Source organism: Pseudonaja textilis, chromosome Z (genome assembly GCF_049901715.1).
Source record: "Pseudonaja textilis isolate UNSWEBS1 chromosome Z, rPseTex1.2, whole genome shotgun sequence".
Lineage (NCBI taxonomy): Eukaryota > Metazoa > Chordata > Lepidosauria > Squamata > Elapidae > Pseudonaja > Pseudonaja textilis.
Window position 1 is genome coordinate 111,122,273 of NC_142008.1, and position 16,097 is coordinate 111,138,369.

Below are 16,097 nucleotides of genomic sequence, written 5' to 3' on the forward strand. Positions count from 1 at the left end.
GCTTTGAAATGTCATGTTTGTCATCCATATGTTTATTTCATTCGAGTTCATTAAGTAACAATCCAGATTTGAACCACCAAGCTTCAGTTCAGAATTTTTCTATACAATCTCTACAATTATTGTGACTCATTGAATTAATGGCTTCAGGGGGCAGGATGGTTCACTTTTTAAAGGTCTCATACTCAGGAAGTTTGCCCATACTATGAGGTAAATCATTCTCTTTATTTCCTATAACCATGATTGAATGAAGCAATATAGAACATAATATATTTTAGTATTAAATTTATGCTCATCTTTTCTGTTTTGAAAAATGTTTGGGTCATTTTTTCATTGCAAACCCACTAATCTAACTTCTTTTGCCACTAATCTAACTCCTCTTGTGTACAAGGAGATTAATTCCTATAATCACTTTATGCAGATTTTTCTTATGAGTCGTTGCCTGTTATTCAGCTCAGGTTTTATCAAGATGATATAAAGTTTGGGAGAGAAAATGAGAACCAATAATCCAGCACTTGAGCCTAAGATGGAGAAGATCTCCACAGCCACCATATATTTCCCTTTGGTGCTCTGGTAAGCTGGAACAAAAGAGATCCAGACACTGCAAAAGAGCAGCATGCTAAGGGTGATAAATTTGGCTTCATTGAAACTGTCTGGGAGTTTCCTGCCAAGGAAAGCCACTGTAAAGCTGATCTTGGCCAAGAGTCCAATGAAACCCAGCATGCAATAAAACATGGCAGCAGAGCCTTCATTGCACTCTAGGATTATTTCTTGAGATGAAGATTTCATGTCAAGATCTGGGAAGGGAGCAGAGACCACCAGCCACACAGTACAAACAGTAGTTTGAACAAAAGAGCAGGAAAGCACTATAAAAAGTGCCAGTCTTTTTCCCACCCATGTCCTCATCTGGGACCCTGGCCTGGTGGCCATGAAAGCTAAAACCACAGTGAGGGTTTTGGCCACCATGCAAGAAACCGCCACAGAGAAAATGATTCCAAAAGCAGTTTGGCGAAGAAGACATGTCGCCCTCTGAGGCTGACCAATGAAAAGCAAAGGACAAAGAAAGGAAAGCAGAAGGGAGACCAGGAGGGTGTAGCTGAGGCCTCGATTGTTGGCCTTGACTATGGGAGTGTCCTTGTGCTGAACAAAGATCATGAGGACCAGAGCTGTGATGGAGGAAAATAAAAGAGCAACAATAGCCAAGGTGATCCCCAAAGGTTCTTGGAAAGATAGGAAGCTGATCTCCTTTGGAATGCACTGATCCTGGGCTTTGCTGGGATAGTGATCTTCTGGACACTGGTAGCAAAAATCCATATCTGAAAAGGAAAAAATAAAAAACTTTTCTTATTAAGAATTTGGCAAGTCTAGTCAAGTTACAAAGAATGGCTCATTACATAAAATGATCTCTAAATAAAATTTCAAGAAATGATTCAAGTATTAGGCATGGCTCAAACAAATGTCAACTTGTTTGTTATTGGTTCATTAAGTATATATCCACCTTTCCTTCAGATGCTCTAAGCCAGGCATGTCAAACTAGATTTCTTTGAGGGCCAGATTAGCCTTGTAATTCTCCTCCATAGGCCTGCCAGAGGGGGAGATGGGACGAATGCCTCCTGCAGCACCTTGCTGACCAAAAGAGGGAGCAGGAGGGGCCACACACAGCCCTCGTGCCCTGTTTTAAGCCTGGACAGCTTCTGGCAGCACCCTGCTGGCCAAAAGGGGGTGCAGCGGGCCATATGCGAATCATTTTGGCTAGCTGGGTGCTGCAGAAAACATCTAGGCTGAAAATGGGGTGTGGGAGAGCATGTACCCCCCATGCCCCATTTTGACTGCCAGAGGCACTATGGGCCAGTCCTTTGCTATTTCCAGGCTAATTCCATGGGAAGATTTAAGTACCCTGTGGGCCAGATCCAGCCCATGGGCCTTAAGTTTGATAAAGCCTGCTCTAAGCAATACACCTAGCCCTGTTTTCCAGCTTTTCCAACTACACTACTCAAAAAATAACAATAAAGGGAACACTTAAGCAATACAATGTAACTCCAAGTCAATCACACTTCTGTGAAATCAAACTGTCCACTTAGGTAGCAACACTGATTGACAATCAATTTCACATGCTATTGTGCAAATGGAATAGACAACAGGTGGAAAGCATAGGCAGGTAGCAAGATATTCCCAATAAATGAGTGGTTCTGCAGGTGGTGACCACAGACCACTTCTCAGTTCCTGTGCTTTCTGACTTATGGTTTGGTCACTTTTGAATGCTGGTGGTGCTTTCACCCTAGTGATAGCATGAGATGGAGTCTACAACCCACAGAAGTGGCTCAGGTAGTGAAGCTCATTCGGAATGGCACATCAATACGAGCTGTGGAAGAAGGTTTGCTGTGTCTGTCAACATAGTGTCCAGAGCTTGGAGGTGCTACCAGGAGACAGGCCAGTACATCAGGAGACAAGGAGGAGGCCGTAGGAGGGCAACAACCCAGCATCAGGACCGTTACCTCTACCTTTGTGCAAGGAGGGACAGGAGGAGCACTGCCAGAGCAGTGCAAAATGACCTCTAGTGGGCCACAAATGTGCATGTGGCTGCTTAAATGGTCAGAAACAGACTACATGAGGGTGGTATGAGGGCCCAACGTCCACAGGTGGGGGTTGTGCTTACAGCCCAACACCGTGCAGGATGTTTGGCATTTGCCAGAGAATATCAAGATTGGCAAATTCACCACTGGTGCCTTGTGCTCTTCACAGATGAAAGCAGGTTCACACTGAGCACATGTGACAGACAGGTCTGGAGAAGCCGTGGAGAACATTCTGCTGCCTGCAACATCCTCTAGCATGACCGGTGTGGCAGTGGGTCAGTAATGGTGTGGGGTGGCATTTCTTTGGGGGGCCACACAGCCATCTATGTGCTTGCCAGAGGTAGCCTGACTGCCATTAGGTACCAAGATGAGATCCTCAGACCCCTTGTGAGACCATATGCTGGTGCGGTTGGCCCTGGGTTCCTCCTAATGCAAGACAATGCTAGACCCCATGTGGCTGGAGTGTGTCAGCAGTTCCTGCAAGATGAAGGCATTGATGCTATGGACTGGCCCGCCCGTTCCCCAAACCTGGATCCAATTGAGCACATCTGGGACATCATGTCTCCCTCCCTCCACCAACGCCACGTTGCACCACAGACTGTCCAGGAGTTGAGGGATGCTTTCGTCCAGGTGTGGGAGAAGATCCCTCAGGGGACCATCCGCCATCTCATCAGGAGCATGCCCAGGCATTGTAGGGAGGTCATACAGGAACATGGAGGCCACACACATTACTGAGCCTCATTTTGACTTGTTTTAAGGACATTACATCACAGTTGGATCAGCCTGTAGTGTTTTTTTTCCACTTTAATTTTGATTATAACTCCAAATCCAGACCTCCATGGGTTGCTAAATTTGATTTCCATTGATAATTTTGTTGTCAGCACATTCAACTATGTAATGGACAAAGTATTTAATAAGAATATTTCATTCATTCAGATCTAGGATGTCTTATTTTTGTGTTCCCTTTATTTCTTTGAGCAGTGTATAATAAGAACCCAGTGACAACTTAGGGAGAGGGCCAAGCTGACCATGATATTCAATGGGTAAACCTGACTGGAACCTGAATCTCACTGTTAGATCATTATGCAGAAAATGGGCAGGTTTGTCTTTTTCATCTGCCACAGATGAGGTAGTTTGAAACATTTGAATAAAGTTCCACATTTATTCCTTAGGGATGTGAATCCATTTCCTTATAACTGATTGTCATTAGAAACTGGGGACTCAAAACACAATTCCATTTTTTTTTAAAGACATTGTTGATATGTGTTTTGCTTCTGATAATCTTGTTTATCTTGAGAAAAGAATAACAGTAACAGTCCTCCCACCCCATGCATAAAAAATAGCATGTTGAACAGGAAAGATTTGTAAATAAAGTTTCATCTCTACTCCCATCTTACAGAGGAGATCCAGTTGGATGACTTTGGGCCTGTTACTTTCTCTCATCCCATTCAACCTCACAATAATCTTGTTGTGAGGAAAAGAGGCAGAGGAGTTTTTGCATATTCACCAGCTTGAGTTACTTATAAAGTAATTCTCAAGCTCTGTACCAAAACCACAATCAGGATGTCACTCGTGGTTTATTGAGCTAGAATCTAGGCACACAGTGAGTTCAAATGAAACATAGTTAGCACTAGGAGCTCCCACCTCCCAGCTGCCTATGTAGGCTGGCATCACACCATCCTTCCAGCTGATCTGGCCAAACAACCAGCAAATCATTGGCTTTGCTTCTGGGGCAGTCTTGCTTAGCACTCACAGTTCCACCTTCATCAATCACAGTTCTGGCTGCCAATGCTGTTTGCTTGTGAGTACCACCACCCACTGTCTGTGATAGATGTTCCTCCCCCTTGTGTGGCAATCCCAAGATGGCGTTTGGATTTGTCACCATTTCAAGGGTTGATCATAATAAAGGCAAAATAAAAAGGTAAAATAATTACATAAATTTCATACATAGATATGAACTCAAATTTCGATGCTTCCAAAATCCTCCCTTTACATTCTTTGTAGTGTGGATACATGTGGATGTATTTTAAGCCATTATATAAAAAGAAAATTAAAAAGTCAAGCTATTTCCCATAACATTGGAAACATGGATCCCTGTTTTCAGATATGTTTCAGATCTGGATAAACAATTGGATCAAGCCCCTATCCCAAAAGGGATCTACAGGAAGGAAATAATCATGAAAACTATAGTGTAGCTCTTGTGACGGACATTTTACTTTTTAAATTACCCTACTGGGCGATGTACTTGATCCTGAAGATGTCTCTGGCATTCTGTCAGAGTGCGCACAGTGTGACTATGTGAGACAATCCAGGGGCAAATACAGAGTGTTAGGCATGCAGAAATTGTCCATGGTGATCAATCACTCCGAGACAAGCATAATCTCCAATTGATTTATTAGGAACAGCTCTGGTACGTCTATGGAAATTTCCAAAACTGAAAGTCATTTTCAGCGCGTTTCACACAATCCACTTTCTCTCCTCCCACTTCTTACACTTCGTTAATCACAAGAACCAATTAACTACAGCTAAAATTTCTTAATGCAACATACAAAATAACCTTGAACTTTTCCAACTCCTCCAGCCCCCTTTCATTCCTTATAACATTCTTGGCAACTGAATCTCAGAGCTGACACAAAGGTTTGCATTTTAAGTAGTGATTTTATCTACAAATAATACATACATACAAGTACTTTAGTCAGACCTCAAACAAACAGAAATCAACAATTACTGCATGGAAGCACACATGGGGAGAGAGATACGCCCCATCAGGGCCTCTTCTTATTGCAGGATCTTAAAGTGGTATCAGCCCAGAAACCTTGCTGGCACATTCCCAATGTTACATCATCATAATCATGGTAAGCTCTTAAATCATTACCCTGACACATTCACATAAAGGAAGAAGACCAACTTCTATCCAGCCTGATCTTTACATGCTGTTTTACAAATACCACCACTTGCTTACAAATTCAAATTCAATCCATGATAGCCTTACTCATCTGGTTTGAAACTTTTCCTTTTGGACATGGAAAGCAATCGTAACAACAAAATGGCTTCCCTTCCTTCTTGCTCTTGCTGTGACCTTTATGGCAAGGTTCATTGCACAAAGACAGAGGCTGAGCCTAGGCACAAGGAGAAGCAGACAATGCAGAAGCCTTAAATGTTGATTTGATACTGGGATAGCTATACAACATTGGTTCTAATTAGACAACCATATTATACAGTAGTTTGAGAAAGGAATGTGCACAGAGCAAGTGCCTCTAAATAAATGCATTTTTTCGATCCCAACCAAAAGGTATTATTACAATCTTATAAGCAACCAAGTTTAAAAACAATCAAACATTTGTACCTGTGCCAGATTTGAGGCAATAGTCTTGTAGTGGAATTGTGGGGTGATATATGCCACCAAATTCTACCATTTGCAGTGTTACATTTCATTTCAAAATCATGTTATATTTACCTTTTTTTAAAAAAAATATGCAAAAGTATTCTCTACCCAACTGTATAAAAATTACAACCTTGGTAGAAAATCACTTTTCTGTGACAGAAAAGGTCTAGGTTACTTAAAAAAAATGGAAATAAGTTCAGCTAACTTCCATACAGTTATATATGACCATACAACCAATTTCATTAACTGTAGCCTGAACCAATGAGCTGAACCCCAAATGTATGGGGAAAATACCTGGCGAAACCTTCTTGGCCACCTAATGGCTGACATTAACACTGGAAACTTTGCCTTTGGGTGCTCTGAGATCAATTTTTCACAATGTAGATTTAGATTTAGGAATGTAACCCAGTTGATAATATCAAATCCTGCTTCCAGGTTTCCATTTTGATCAAAGGAAATCAAAGCAACAAGGCAGAATCTTGAAATATTGGGTTATTACTTAGATAACCACATAAAAGTACTTCTAATCTGATAATCAGAATAATGCAATAGTTTGAGAAAGAGCCAAAGATGCTTTTTCAAGAGGCACCTGGGCTTTCTTGTTTTTCTTTGAAGATGTTTTGCTTTTCAAAATGTCTTCAAAGAAAAACAAGAAAGTCCAGTTGCCTGTTGAAAAAGCACAGTTGGGACAACTATGACCTGGATGCCTAAGAATCTCCATAGACATTTAGTTTGAGAAAGGAATGGACACACAGCAAATGGCTCTAAATCAATACATTTATTTTCTATCCCAACCAAAATCTAGTATTACAGTCCTGTAAGTAACTAAATCATAATCACAATAATCTAATTCAAACATTTCCACTACTGCAACGCCATCTCCTGGTTTGAGGCAATGGCTTTACAGTAGAATTGTGTGTTGTTATATCAGTTGGTGCCATCTCCAATATTAAATTAGTTATATTTTCCCCTCATATTCTTGTTATGTTTTACCTTTTAAAAGAACAAAAACATTATGCAAGTAATTCTATGTAATAATATGAAAAGTTAACATGTTTGTAGGTACTGAAATCAGCTGGCTATGGATTTTGGCCAGAAAAGATCTGATTCACTGCAAAATGCTTTAAAAAATTATCTAAGGGCCATACAACTATTTTTATGATCTGCATCCTGAATGAATAATATGACCCCAACTATATAGGAAAGTTAATTTGGTGCATTAGTTAAAATGCTGGCCTAGAAACCAGAAGAATGTTAATTCTAGTCCTGCCATAGGCATGACAATTGACTGCATGACTCTGAGCCATCACTGTTTTTCAGCCCAATACACCTCACAGGGTTGTAGTAGGCAAAATAGGAGCAAGAAGGATTATTAAGTAAGTTTGGCATCTTGAGTTAAAATACTAAAGGTTGGAAAAGTATAATAAAGAAATATTGAAAATACCTGGTTAAATGTCTTTGGCCACCTAATGGTATCCACAAAAACATTGAACACCTGGTCTTCAGGAGCTCTGAGATCAAATTTTCCCACTTTGACTCGATGTAGACTTAGATTTGGGAACGTGATCCAGTTGATAATATCGAATCCTGCTTCAAGATTCCCATTCTGATCGAAGGAAATCATTTCCCCTACACTATTGTTAAATGAGACTTTTCGTAGATGGTAGTGGAACTAAATTGTCAGTGGAACAAAAAGAAATAAGTGATAAAGCTATACAAAAATTATACAAATATTATAATACCTTATAAGGGTAAGTGTATTTGAGAAGTCAGAATTAGCTATATCTATACAAATTATCAATAATTGCAATTCAACATCACAGTTCACCTGAAGTGGTATTAATGATAAAAAAAATAATATGACAAAGATATGAGCACAATATAGTTAAACCAAGAATATCATTAATTATAACTATGCATGTTATACCAATAGAAACATAACAGAAAAAAGAAATAGCAAAAGAAATGAATCAATAGTAGTAACCAAGGTAAGTTATCTATTATAACTATCCACAGTGGTGCAGTGGTTAGAATGCAATGCTGCAGGCTACTTCTGCTGACTGCCAGCTGACTGCACTTTGGCAGTTCAATTCTCACTGGCTCAAGGTTGACTCAGCCCTCCATCCAGAGGTGATATTCAGCAGGTTCTGACCAGTTCTAGAGAACTGGTAGCAGAAATTTTGAGTAGTTCAGAGAACTGGGAAATACCATTTCTGACTGGCCCCGCCCCCATCTATTCTTTGCTGATTGGCTGGGTCTCCTTTTGTTGCCCTGCACAGGAGAACAGAACTGGAAAGCAGGTTAGTAGGGTGAGGAGGGAATGGAGATTTTACAGTATCTTTGCCCTGGAATGGGGAGGGAATGGGGATTTTACAGTATCCTTCCCCTGCCACGCCCACCAAGCCATGTCCACAGAACTGGTAGTAAAAATGTCCTCAGAACTGGTAGTAAAAATGTTTTGAATCCTATCACTGCTTCCATCCTTCCAAGGTGGGTAAAATGAGGACCTAAATTGTTGGGGGCAATATGCAATAAACCTCTTAGAAAGGGCTATAAAAGCACTGTGAAGTAGTATATAAATCTAAGTGTTATTGCTATTATATTAACCAGCTTGAATAGAAAAAAAAATAAATGAAATGCAGAAAAACAAAATAATGTCATTGGATTTTTCAGATGATAAGAGAGCCAGTGCTCTCCTGTCTCTGAATTCACTAAAATCCATACTTTAGGCTACCCATTAAAGTAAGTTCATTTCCTCTAGTTGGGGTTAATGGGAAAAAGCTATGCTTTTGGACCTTTTTACATAGGCAGTAAACTAATATCTAACCATATGTTGGAGGCTGAATTACATAAACTTTATGTATTCAGGATATTACCTGCCACAGAAATGAATTCAGAAGGTTCTTATGTCCTCCCTGTGACATAATTCCATGTTTCAGTATTGATGATCTCATGGATTGCAATGCATAGGCTACAGCATATGCTGCATTGTAGACACTATAGCTATGGGAGGACGTGCTCATCTCAAAAATAGACCTAGGAAGAGTCTCCAGCTTCTCCTCCCCACTGCAGAGATTCCAAACATTTTCCTCTTCCAAGGAAGTTGGGAAGGAACAATCAAATATCTGTTTCCAAAAGTCCTTAATAAAACCATCTCTTGTTTCCACATAAGGGTTTCTCATCTGAAGAAAATTGTGGAAACCTACCAGCTCCTTTGATTGAGTTGCAAAGGCTAAGGAACCATGAAGGATATCTATGTCCCAAAATCGTTGAAAAGGAACAGAAGTGAACTCCATTTGGGCTGTCATCATCCAGAGTTTACCATTTGAGTTCCTAGGAATGTATTCAAGTTCTGGAATTCTGGGAAACATTCTCAAAACGATCATAGTATGAATTTCCCCATGCAAGACTACAACACTGACTTTGCTATCACTTATCAAGAGGTACAATTTGACCCATGAGTCTACCATTTCATGAATGCCAGTTTTAAAATATAGAGGTGGCAATGGTTCTATGAAATCAAAACAGATTCCCCCTTGGGAAAACTTTGGAAGTTCCTTCTGTACAAACCTGAGGCCATTGTCATCTTCTATAAAAATGACGCCAATCCAAGTCCACGTGAAAAGCAAAAGCAGCTGGAGCATCCCCACATACTGTTGGTTAATATTAGGGAACATCCATTGGAAGAAGACATGTTGGGATGGATCATTAATCACAGGAGAAGAACCATATCCAAGCTATAAAGAAAAGAAAGACTAAGTAGATAGGATGAGTGTGGGTACAACTTGTATTGTCCAAAGGGAGGATATCCATGTCATATTTTGAGAAAGAATGGAAGAAGAAGAAGAAAAGTAGGTAGGATCAAGACCTGTTAGGGTGGACATTAACATGGCATTTTGCTTATTTTGATGTACATGCATACAAATGCACAACTCTCATACAATCCTGGTAAATGCTTTTGCTGTAAAATATTGTACCATCCATCCAATCTCCCAATTCATAATATCAGGAAACTATAGGTATTTGTTATGCTGTGTGTGTGTGTGTGTGTGTGTGTGTGTGTGTCCATGTCCATGTCTACATTTCTGCCTATTCTCAGCTTTTAAAGGTTTATCAGAAGGGAGATTTTGTATGTTTGTGCTATCAAAATTTATACTGCACAACCCAATCAAAAGATAATGTAGCCACATATCACACATTCTAATGAATATTAAAATCTTCTACATTGTGAACAAATAGATCTATATCTATATTCTCTGTCTATGTTTATCTATGTCTGTCTGTCTGTCTGTCTATCTATCTATCTATCTATCTATCTATCTATCTATCTATCTATCTCTATCACTATATCTATCTATCTATCTATCTATCTATCTATCTATCTATCTATCTCCATCCATCCATCCATCCATCCATCCATCTATCTATCATCTATATATGTGTACACAAACACACAAACACACACCACCCTGACTGGCATTAATTTCATTTTGTTACCAATAGAGGATGTGGAAATTCACTCCAGCTTCTTGTTCTTCAAGGTTTGGGTCAACTTCTTCCAAAGTTATGGAGGTCTATTAATGTGATTCATAGGGTATCACTTTTTAAGATGCTATTCCAGTATTTTTATACATTCTATTACAAATTATCCATTATGATCTGTAATGTTTATACATGTTATATCACACACAGAAACTATATCAAGGCTGAAGGGACACCCTTCTAGTTTTTTCAGACTCTAAGCGCTATGTTCACATCTTACCTGTGGTAGCTTGTAATTGCTCAGAATAGTTGCCATAAAGAAACTCACATCTGAATCAGGTCCCCCAATGACTGCAACAATATTATCTTTATTATCACACTTGTAGTTCGGGATAAAGTTGCTCCATGTGGAGAGAAGCTCCAGTGAGGCGAGATATATCCAACTTGCAACAAAATGGCTGTTATAGATGTGGAAGCCCAGGGAGATATTGGATAATATCTGGGAATTTCCATTAATCTCCATTATGGCAAACGCAAAGGCCAGGGTATGCTGGTAAATCTGAGTCACAAATCTGCAGTGTGATTTATACGTTGAATAATTTCAGAAACTTGCTAAATTTTCTTCCAAAACTTTAGGCCATACAATCAGAGTTGTCTTAAAATATCATTTTAACAGTAATATTTATTTGGAAGCCATGGATGGACTCATTCCCATTTGGACTATTCAAAGCTCATCTTTCTATTTTTTATTCATTTATTTGCATTCACCCATGCATCTTCAGTGGGGGAAATCACTCAGTGTCTATGTATTTATAATTCACTTAACAACCATGTCACTATCTTAACAACTGCAGTGGTTCACTTAACAATATTGGCAAGAAAAGTCATAGGATGGGACAAACTCACTTAACAATTTTTTCAGCAACATAAATTTTGGGCTCAGTTGTGCTTATAAGTTGAGGACTACCTATAATCAATATCATATGATTTCCTTTAAGAAATCTCTCAAGTAGGCAAGGGGTTGAATCTTGCCTAGAAAATATTTTCATGTCTGACATTTTTTGCATTTGGTATTGCGAAATATTATGTGGAGTATATTGTATGTTAGAAAGAAAGAAAGAAAGAAAGAAAGAAAGAAAGAAAGAAAGAAAGAAAGAAAGAAAGAAAGAAAGAAAGAGAGAGAGAGAGAGAGAGAGAGAAAGAGAAAGAAAGAAAGAAAGAAAGAAAGAAAGAAAGAAAGAAGAGAGAGAGAGAGAGAGAGAGAGAGAGAGAGAGAGAGGTTGGAAGTTTGAATAGCTCAATAAGAATGTTCACCATACTCATCAAATTAAGGCTAGTTTAAAAAAAGCACATGTTAAATTAAAGCTAATATAAAAAGAACACATGTTAGCACCATTTATCCTTTCTTGGTGGAATTGTCTGTTTAAACTAACAATACAATTTGTGTTGAGAAACCCTGTTATGGAAAATGTTACAATTAATAAAAATTTTGGCTTACCCAATCTCATTTAGGAGGTTGTGAGATGGATGCTGATTGAAAGTCACAGGGTCAGAAAATGTATAGACTTGGGAAATAATACCGGCAATGCTGAGGTCCCCTGGCTCATAATACCGGTGACTTATTGGCAGAGGGTAATAGATATTGCAAGTAGCAACTGTGAGATTAGACATAGTCTGAGGCAGTAGCAGTAATATCAGAAACAGAAAGAATGTCATTAGGTAGAAACACCTTGTGGACATCAGAGCCTATAAGGATTTCTGGATGATTTAGTTTCTCTCACACTTTCCGCTAGATATGTTCAGAGAAAGATCACCAAGCAGTCTATATTGGATTCCTTTCTTGAATGTCAAGATACATTTTAGTAATATATTTTGATAAGAGCTTCTCTCTTGTGCCAAGGTATATTGGTTGTCCTTTGGGACATGAAGTAGAAGATACCATTATCAGAATGGCAACTACATGGGAGATAATCATCTTGCAAAATTACTAGTACTTTGCAGTATTGTAGAAGAAAACAACAGTTGCATATTTCAGTTTTGCTTTTTCTTTGTGAATATGTTACTATGAGACTAGAGTTATCTGAAGTAGGAACAATCTCTCTCTCTTTTTCTCCCACTCCCTTTCTCCTTTCCTCCCTCCCTCTCTCTAGGGCCCATGGTGATTGAAAAAGTCAAAGTGGTACCTGAACTATTTTTGTATAATTTTTGTGCATTGAAGGACTTTCACCTGTACTCATAGAATACCAGCCAAATCAGTGGTGGGATTCAAATGTTTTTACTACCAGTTCTGTGAGCGTGGCTTGGTGGACATAATGTGGTGTGGTGTGCATAGCTTGGTGGGTGTGAGCAGTGGAAGTTTACTGCAAAATCCCCATTCCCTCCTCACCCCACCAACCAGCTTTCCAGCTCCGTTCTCCTGTGCAGGGCAAAAAAAGACCCAGCCAATCAGGGAGGCAGAGAATAGATGGGGGCAGGGACAGTCAGAGGTAGTATTTCCTGGTTCTCCAAACAGAATACCACCTCTGAGCCAAATGTATTACTACTATTTCTTCCTCTTCTTCTTCTTCTTCTTCTTCTTCTTCTTCTTCTTCTTCTTCTTCTTCTTCTTCTTCTTCTTCTTCTTCTTCTTCTTCTTCTTCTTCTTCTTCTTCTTCTTTTTCTTCTTCCTCCTCCTCCTCCTCCTCTTCCTCTTCCACTTCTACTATTACTACTATCACTGCTACCGCTGTAAAATAATGTCCCATACTTGCATTAACAGGGAAAGTAGCATAAAATATTTACTCTCGATTGTTCATCCATTTGGCATCTTTATCTGTGAAAGGGTGAGAAATTAATGCATAGAATCCAGTATAGAAAATATCAAACTCTCTAAAAAAATTAAAGCTCACTACAGTTGATCTTTGAGAAAAAAGGAATGTCAAAATAAATGCAATTGTGGTGTGGATGTCAACAGTAAATAAAAGCTTATGAGAATTTGTGAAGATTTTTTAATAATAGCTACACTGGTGATTTCCAATATTTCACAGCAAAATAGGGTGAATTCAAGGCCACTCTTCTTAATGAATACAAGGCAATGCAGTGAATTTCTACTCAAAGATTTTCTTTTACTTTATTGATTAGCGCTTGGGCCATATCAAAGTGCAGAATTACAGACACAAATAATTACTAAAATCTGATAAAAGCTGCTTTTGCATTCAGGAGTGCCGAAATGATGCACCCAATAAAGTTTTGCATTCAGAGATCAGAAGGTCTCAAGTGTAGTTGGGTTCATCAGTTGGAACATTGACATTCTCTTAATCATACTATACCCCAAGTACCAACTGCTTGAGATAACAATACAATTTGCTGTAGGGAAAGCCCTTATAAAAATGCACTGATTAACCAAAATCTTGGCTTACTTAATCTTACCCAGGTCATGAGATGGATGCTAAGTGAAAGTCACAGGGTCAGGAAATGTATAGACTTGACAAATAACTTCAATAATGTTGAAGTTCTCTGTCTAATAATATCAATTATTTGAGGGCAGAGTGTAATAGATATTGCATGTAGCAGTTAGGACACTAGGCACAATGTAGGTTGAAATAATAACAGTAATATCAGGATGACAACACGTGACATTAGATAAAACTTCTCCTTCTGAACATGAGTTCCTATCTTCTATGGCCTTAAAATTTCTGGGTTATTAGTTAATTGATGGAAAATTTCCAGGTCTCCAGAGCAAAGGCGTCTAGAAGGACTGCGGTCTACATGTCTGTAGCCAGTGTGGAGTTTTGTCAATTGTCAGATTTTAAACAATCTGATATTCTGACATTTTAGCTGACTGAAAGCCTATACTCTTTAACAATTGTTACAGTTTACACTTCTCAAAGTTTTCTTCAGCAGCTTTACCTCTTAAGTATGGTGACTCATTGAATCTTGTATTGTAGCTCCATGGAGAAGGATGGTTCACCTATTCAAAGCTTTCACAATTAGGAAGTTTGTCTGCATTTTGTGGTAGAATATTTTGATTACTATACTATAGGGATTGTTGAATGGAGAGAACGTTATATATTTTACTATTACACTTAAACCTAGCCACTCTGTTTTAAAAAGCTTTAAGGTAGCTATCAATGCAATCCATTGTATACAAGACTGATTTCTATAAATCATTTTACGAGGATGCATGAGTTGTTGCCTCTTACTTAGCTCAGATTTTATCAAGGTGATGTAGAGTTTGCGGGAGAATATGAGAATCAATAATCCAGCACTTGAGGCTAAAATGGAGAAGATCTCCACAGCCACCATGTATTTCCCTTTGGTGCTCTGGTAGGCTGGGACAAAAGAGATCCAGACACTGCAAAAGAGAAGCATGCTGAGGGTGATAAATTTTGTTTCATTGAAACTGTCTGGAAGGTTCCTTCCAAGAAAACCCAGTGTAAAGCTGATCATGGCCAAGAGGCCAATAAAACCCAGGACACAATAAAACATGGCAGCAGAGCCTTCATTGCACACCAGGACCATTTCTGTAGGCAGAAAATGCATATCAAGATCTGGGAAGGGAGCAACGCTCATCAGCCACACAATGCAAAGAGTAGTTTGAACAAGGGAACAGGAAGGAACCATAAAGAGGGCCAACTTGTTCCCTAGCCATGACCTCATCTTAGAATCTGGCTTGGTGGCCATGAAAGCTAAGACCACAATGAAGGTTTTGGGCACCACACAAGAAACTGCCAGAGAGGAGATGATTCCAAAAGCAGTTTGTCGAAGGAGACATGTTGCCCTCTGAGGCTGACCAATGAAAAGCAAAGGGCAGAGAAAGGAAAGCAGGAGGGAAACTGGAGGGTGTAGCTGCCCTTGACTATGGGTGTATTCTTGTGTTGGACAAAGACTACAAGGACCAGAGCTGTGACGGAAGAACATGAAAGAACAACAATATCCAAGGTGATCCCCAAAGGTTCTTGGAAAGATAGCAAGCTGATCTCTTTTGGAATGCAGCGATCCTCAGCTTTTCAGGGATACTGGTCCTCTGGACACTGGTAACAAGAATCCATGCCTGAAAAGGAAAAACGTCTATTTGGCATAAAGCAACAGAAAGAAGTAGACCAAGATCATAAGGAAAAAATTGGGCCATAGAATCACCAGAAATGAACATGACCAAATGGATTATTTATTTGTTTGTTTGTTTGTTTATTTTATATTGCCGTCTATTCGCCCATGGTGGCTCGAGGTGGCTTACACAATGTTAAACCATATTTAAAACAAAAAATAAAAGAAGAAACAAAAAGTATCAAAAAATAAAAATGAACAAAAAGTATCAAATAAATCAGTAAAGTACAATACAACAAAATTTGGGAAAAACAAAAACAAAAAAACAGAAAATCAAAAACCAACTCCCATCCCCCTCCCTGATGACAGCAGATCACACTAGCCACCTGATGAGCTCCATCCCTCTCTGGCTTCCCCAGGCCCACTGGTAACATCAAACTAGGTAACATCAACATTCCCAAACAATGGTGCTTTCATGAGACATGTTTCTGAGCCCAACAACCATTTCTTTGTTCATTTCTTTTTCATTCATTAGGTTCAGTTGTGTGATTCAAATTTTTTTTTACTACCAGTTCTCTGGGCATGGCTTGGTGGGTATGGCAGGGGAAAGATATTGTAAAATCTCCAGTCTCAGG

General features: G+C 39.1%; 1 protein-coding gene across 1 annotated transcript; it reads right to left on the reverse strand.

Moving 5' to 3' along the window:
* Positions 1-405: 405 nt before the first annotated feature.
* Positions 406-12,249, reverse strand: LOC113454203 (vomeronasal type-2 receptor 26-like). Its single transcript, XM_087916128.1, has 6 exons — positions 11,936-12,249; positions 10,718-11,009; positions 8,832-9,692; positions 7,400-7,627; positions 5,563-5,689; positions 406-1,313 (listed from the first exon to the last, which is right to left on the reverse strand). Exons 1-6 carry the CDS (start codon positions 12,175-12,177, stop codon positions 406-408), a joined length of 2,658 nt encoding a protein of 885 aa, XP_087772254.1. The 5' UTR covers positions 12,178-12,249.
* Positions 12,250-16,097: the final 3,848 nt, after the last annotated feature.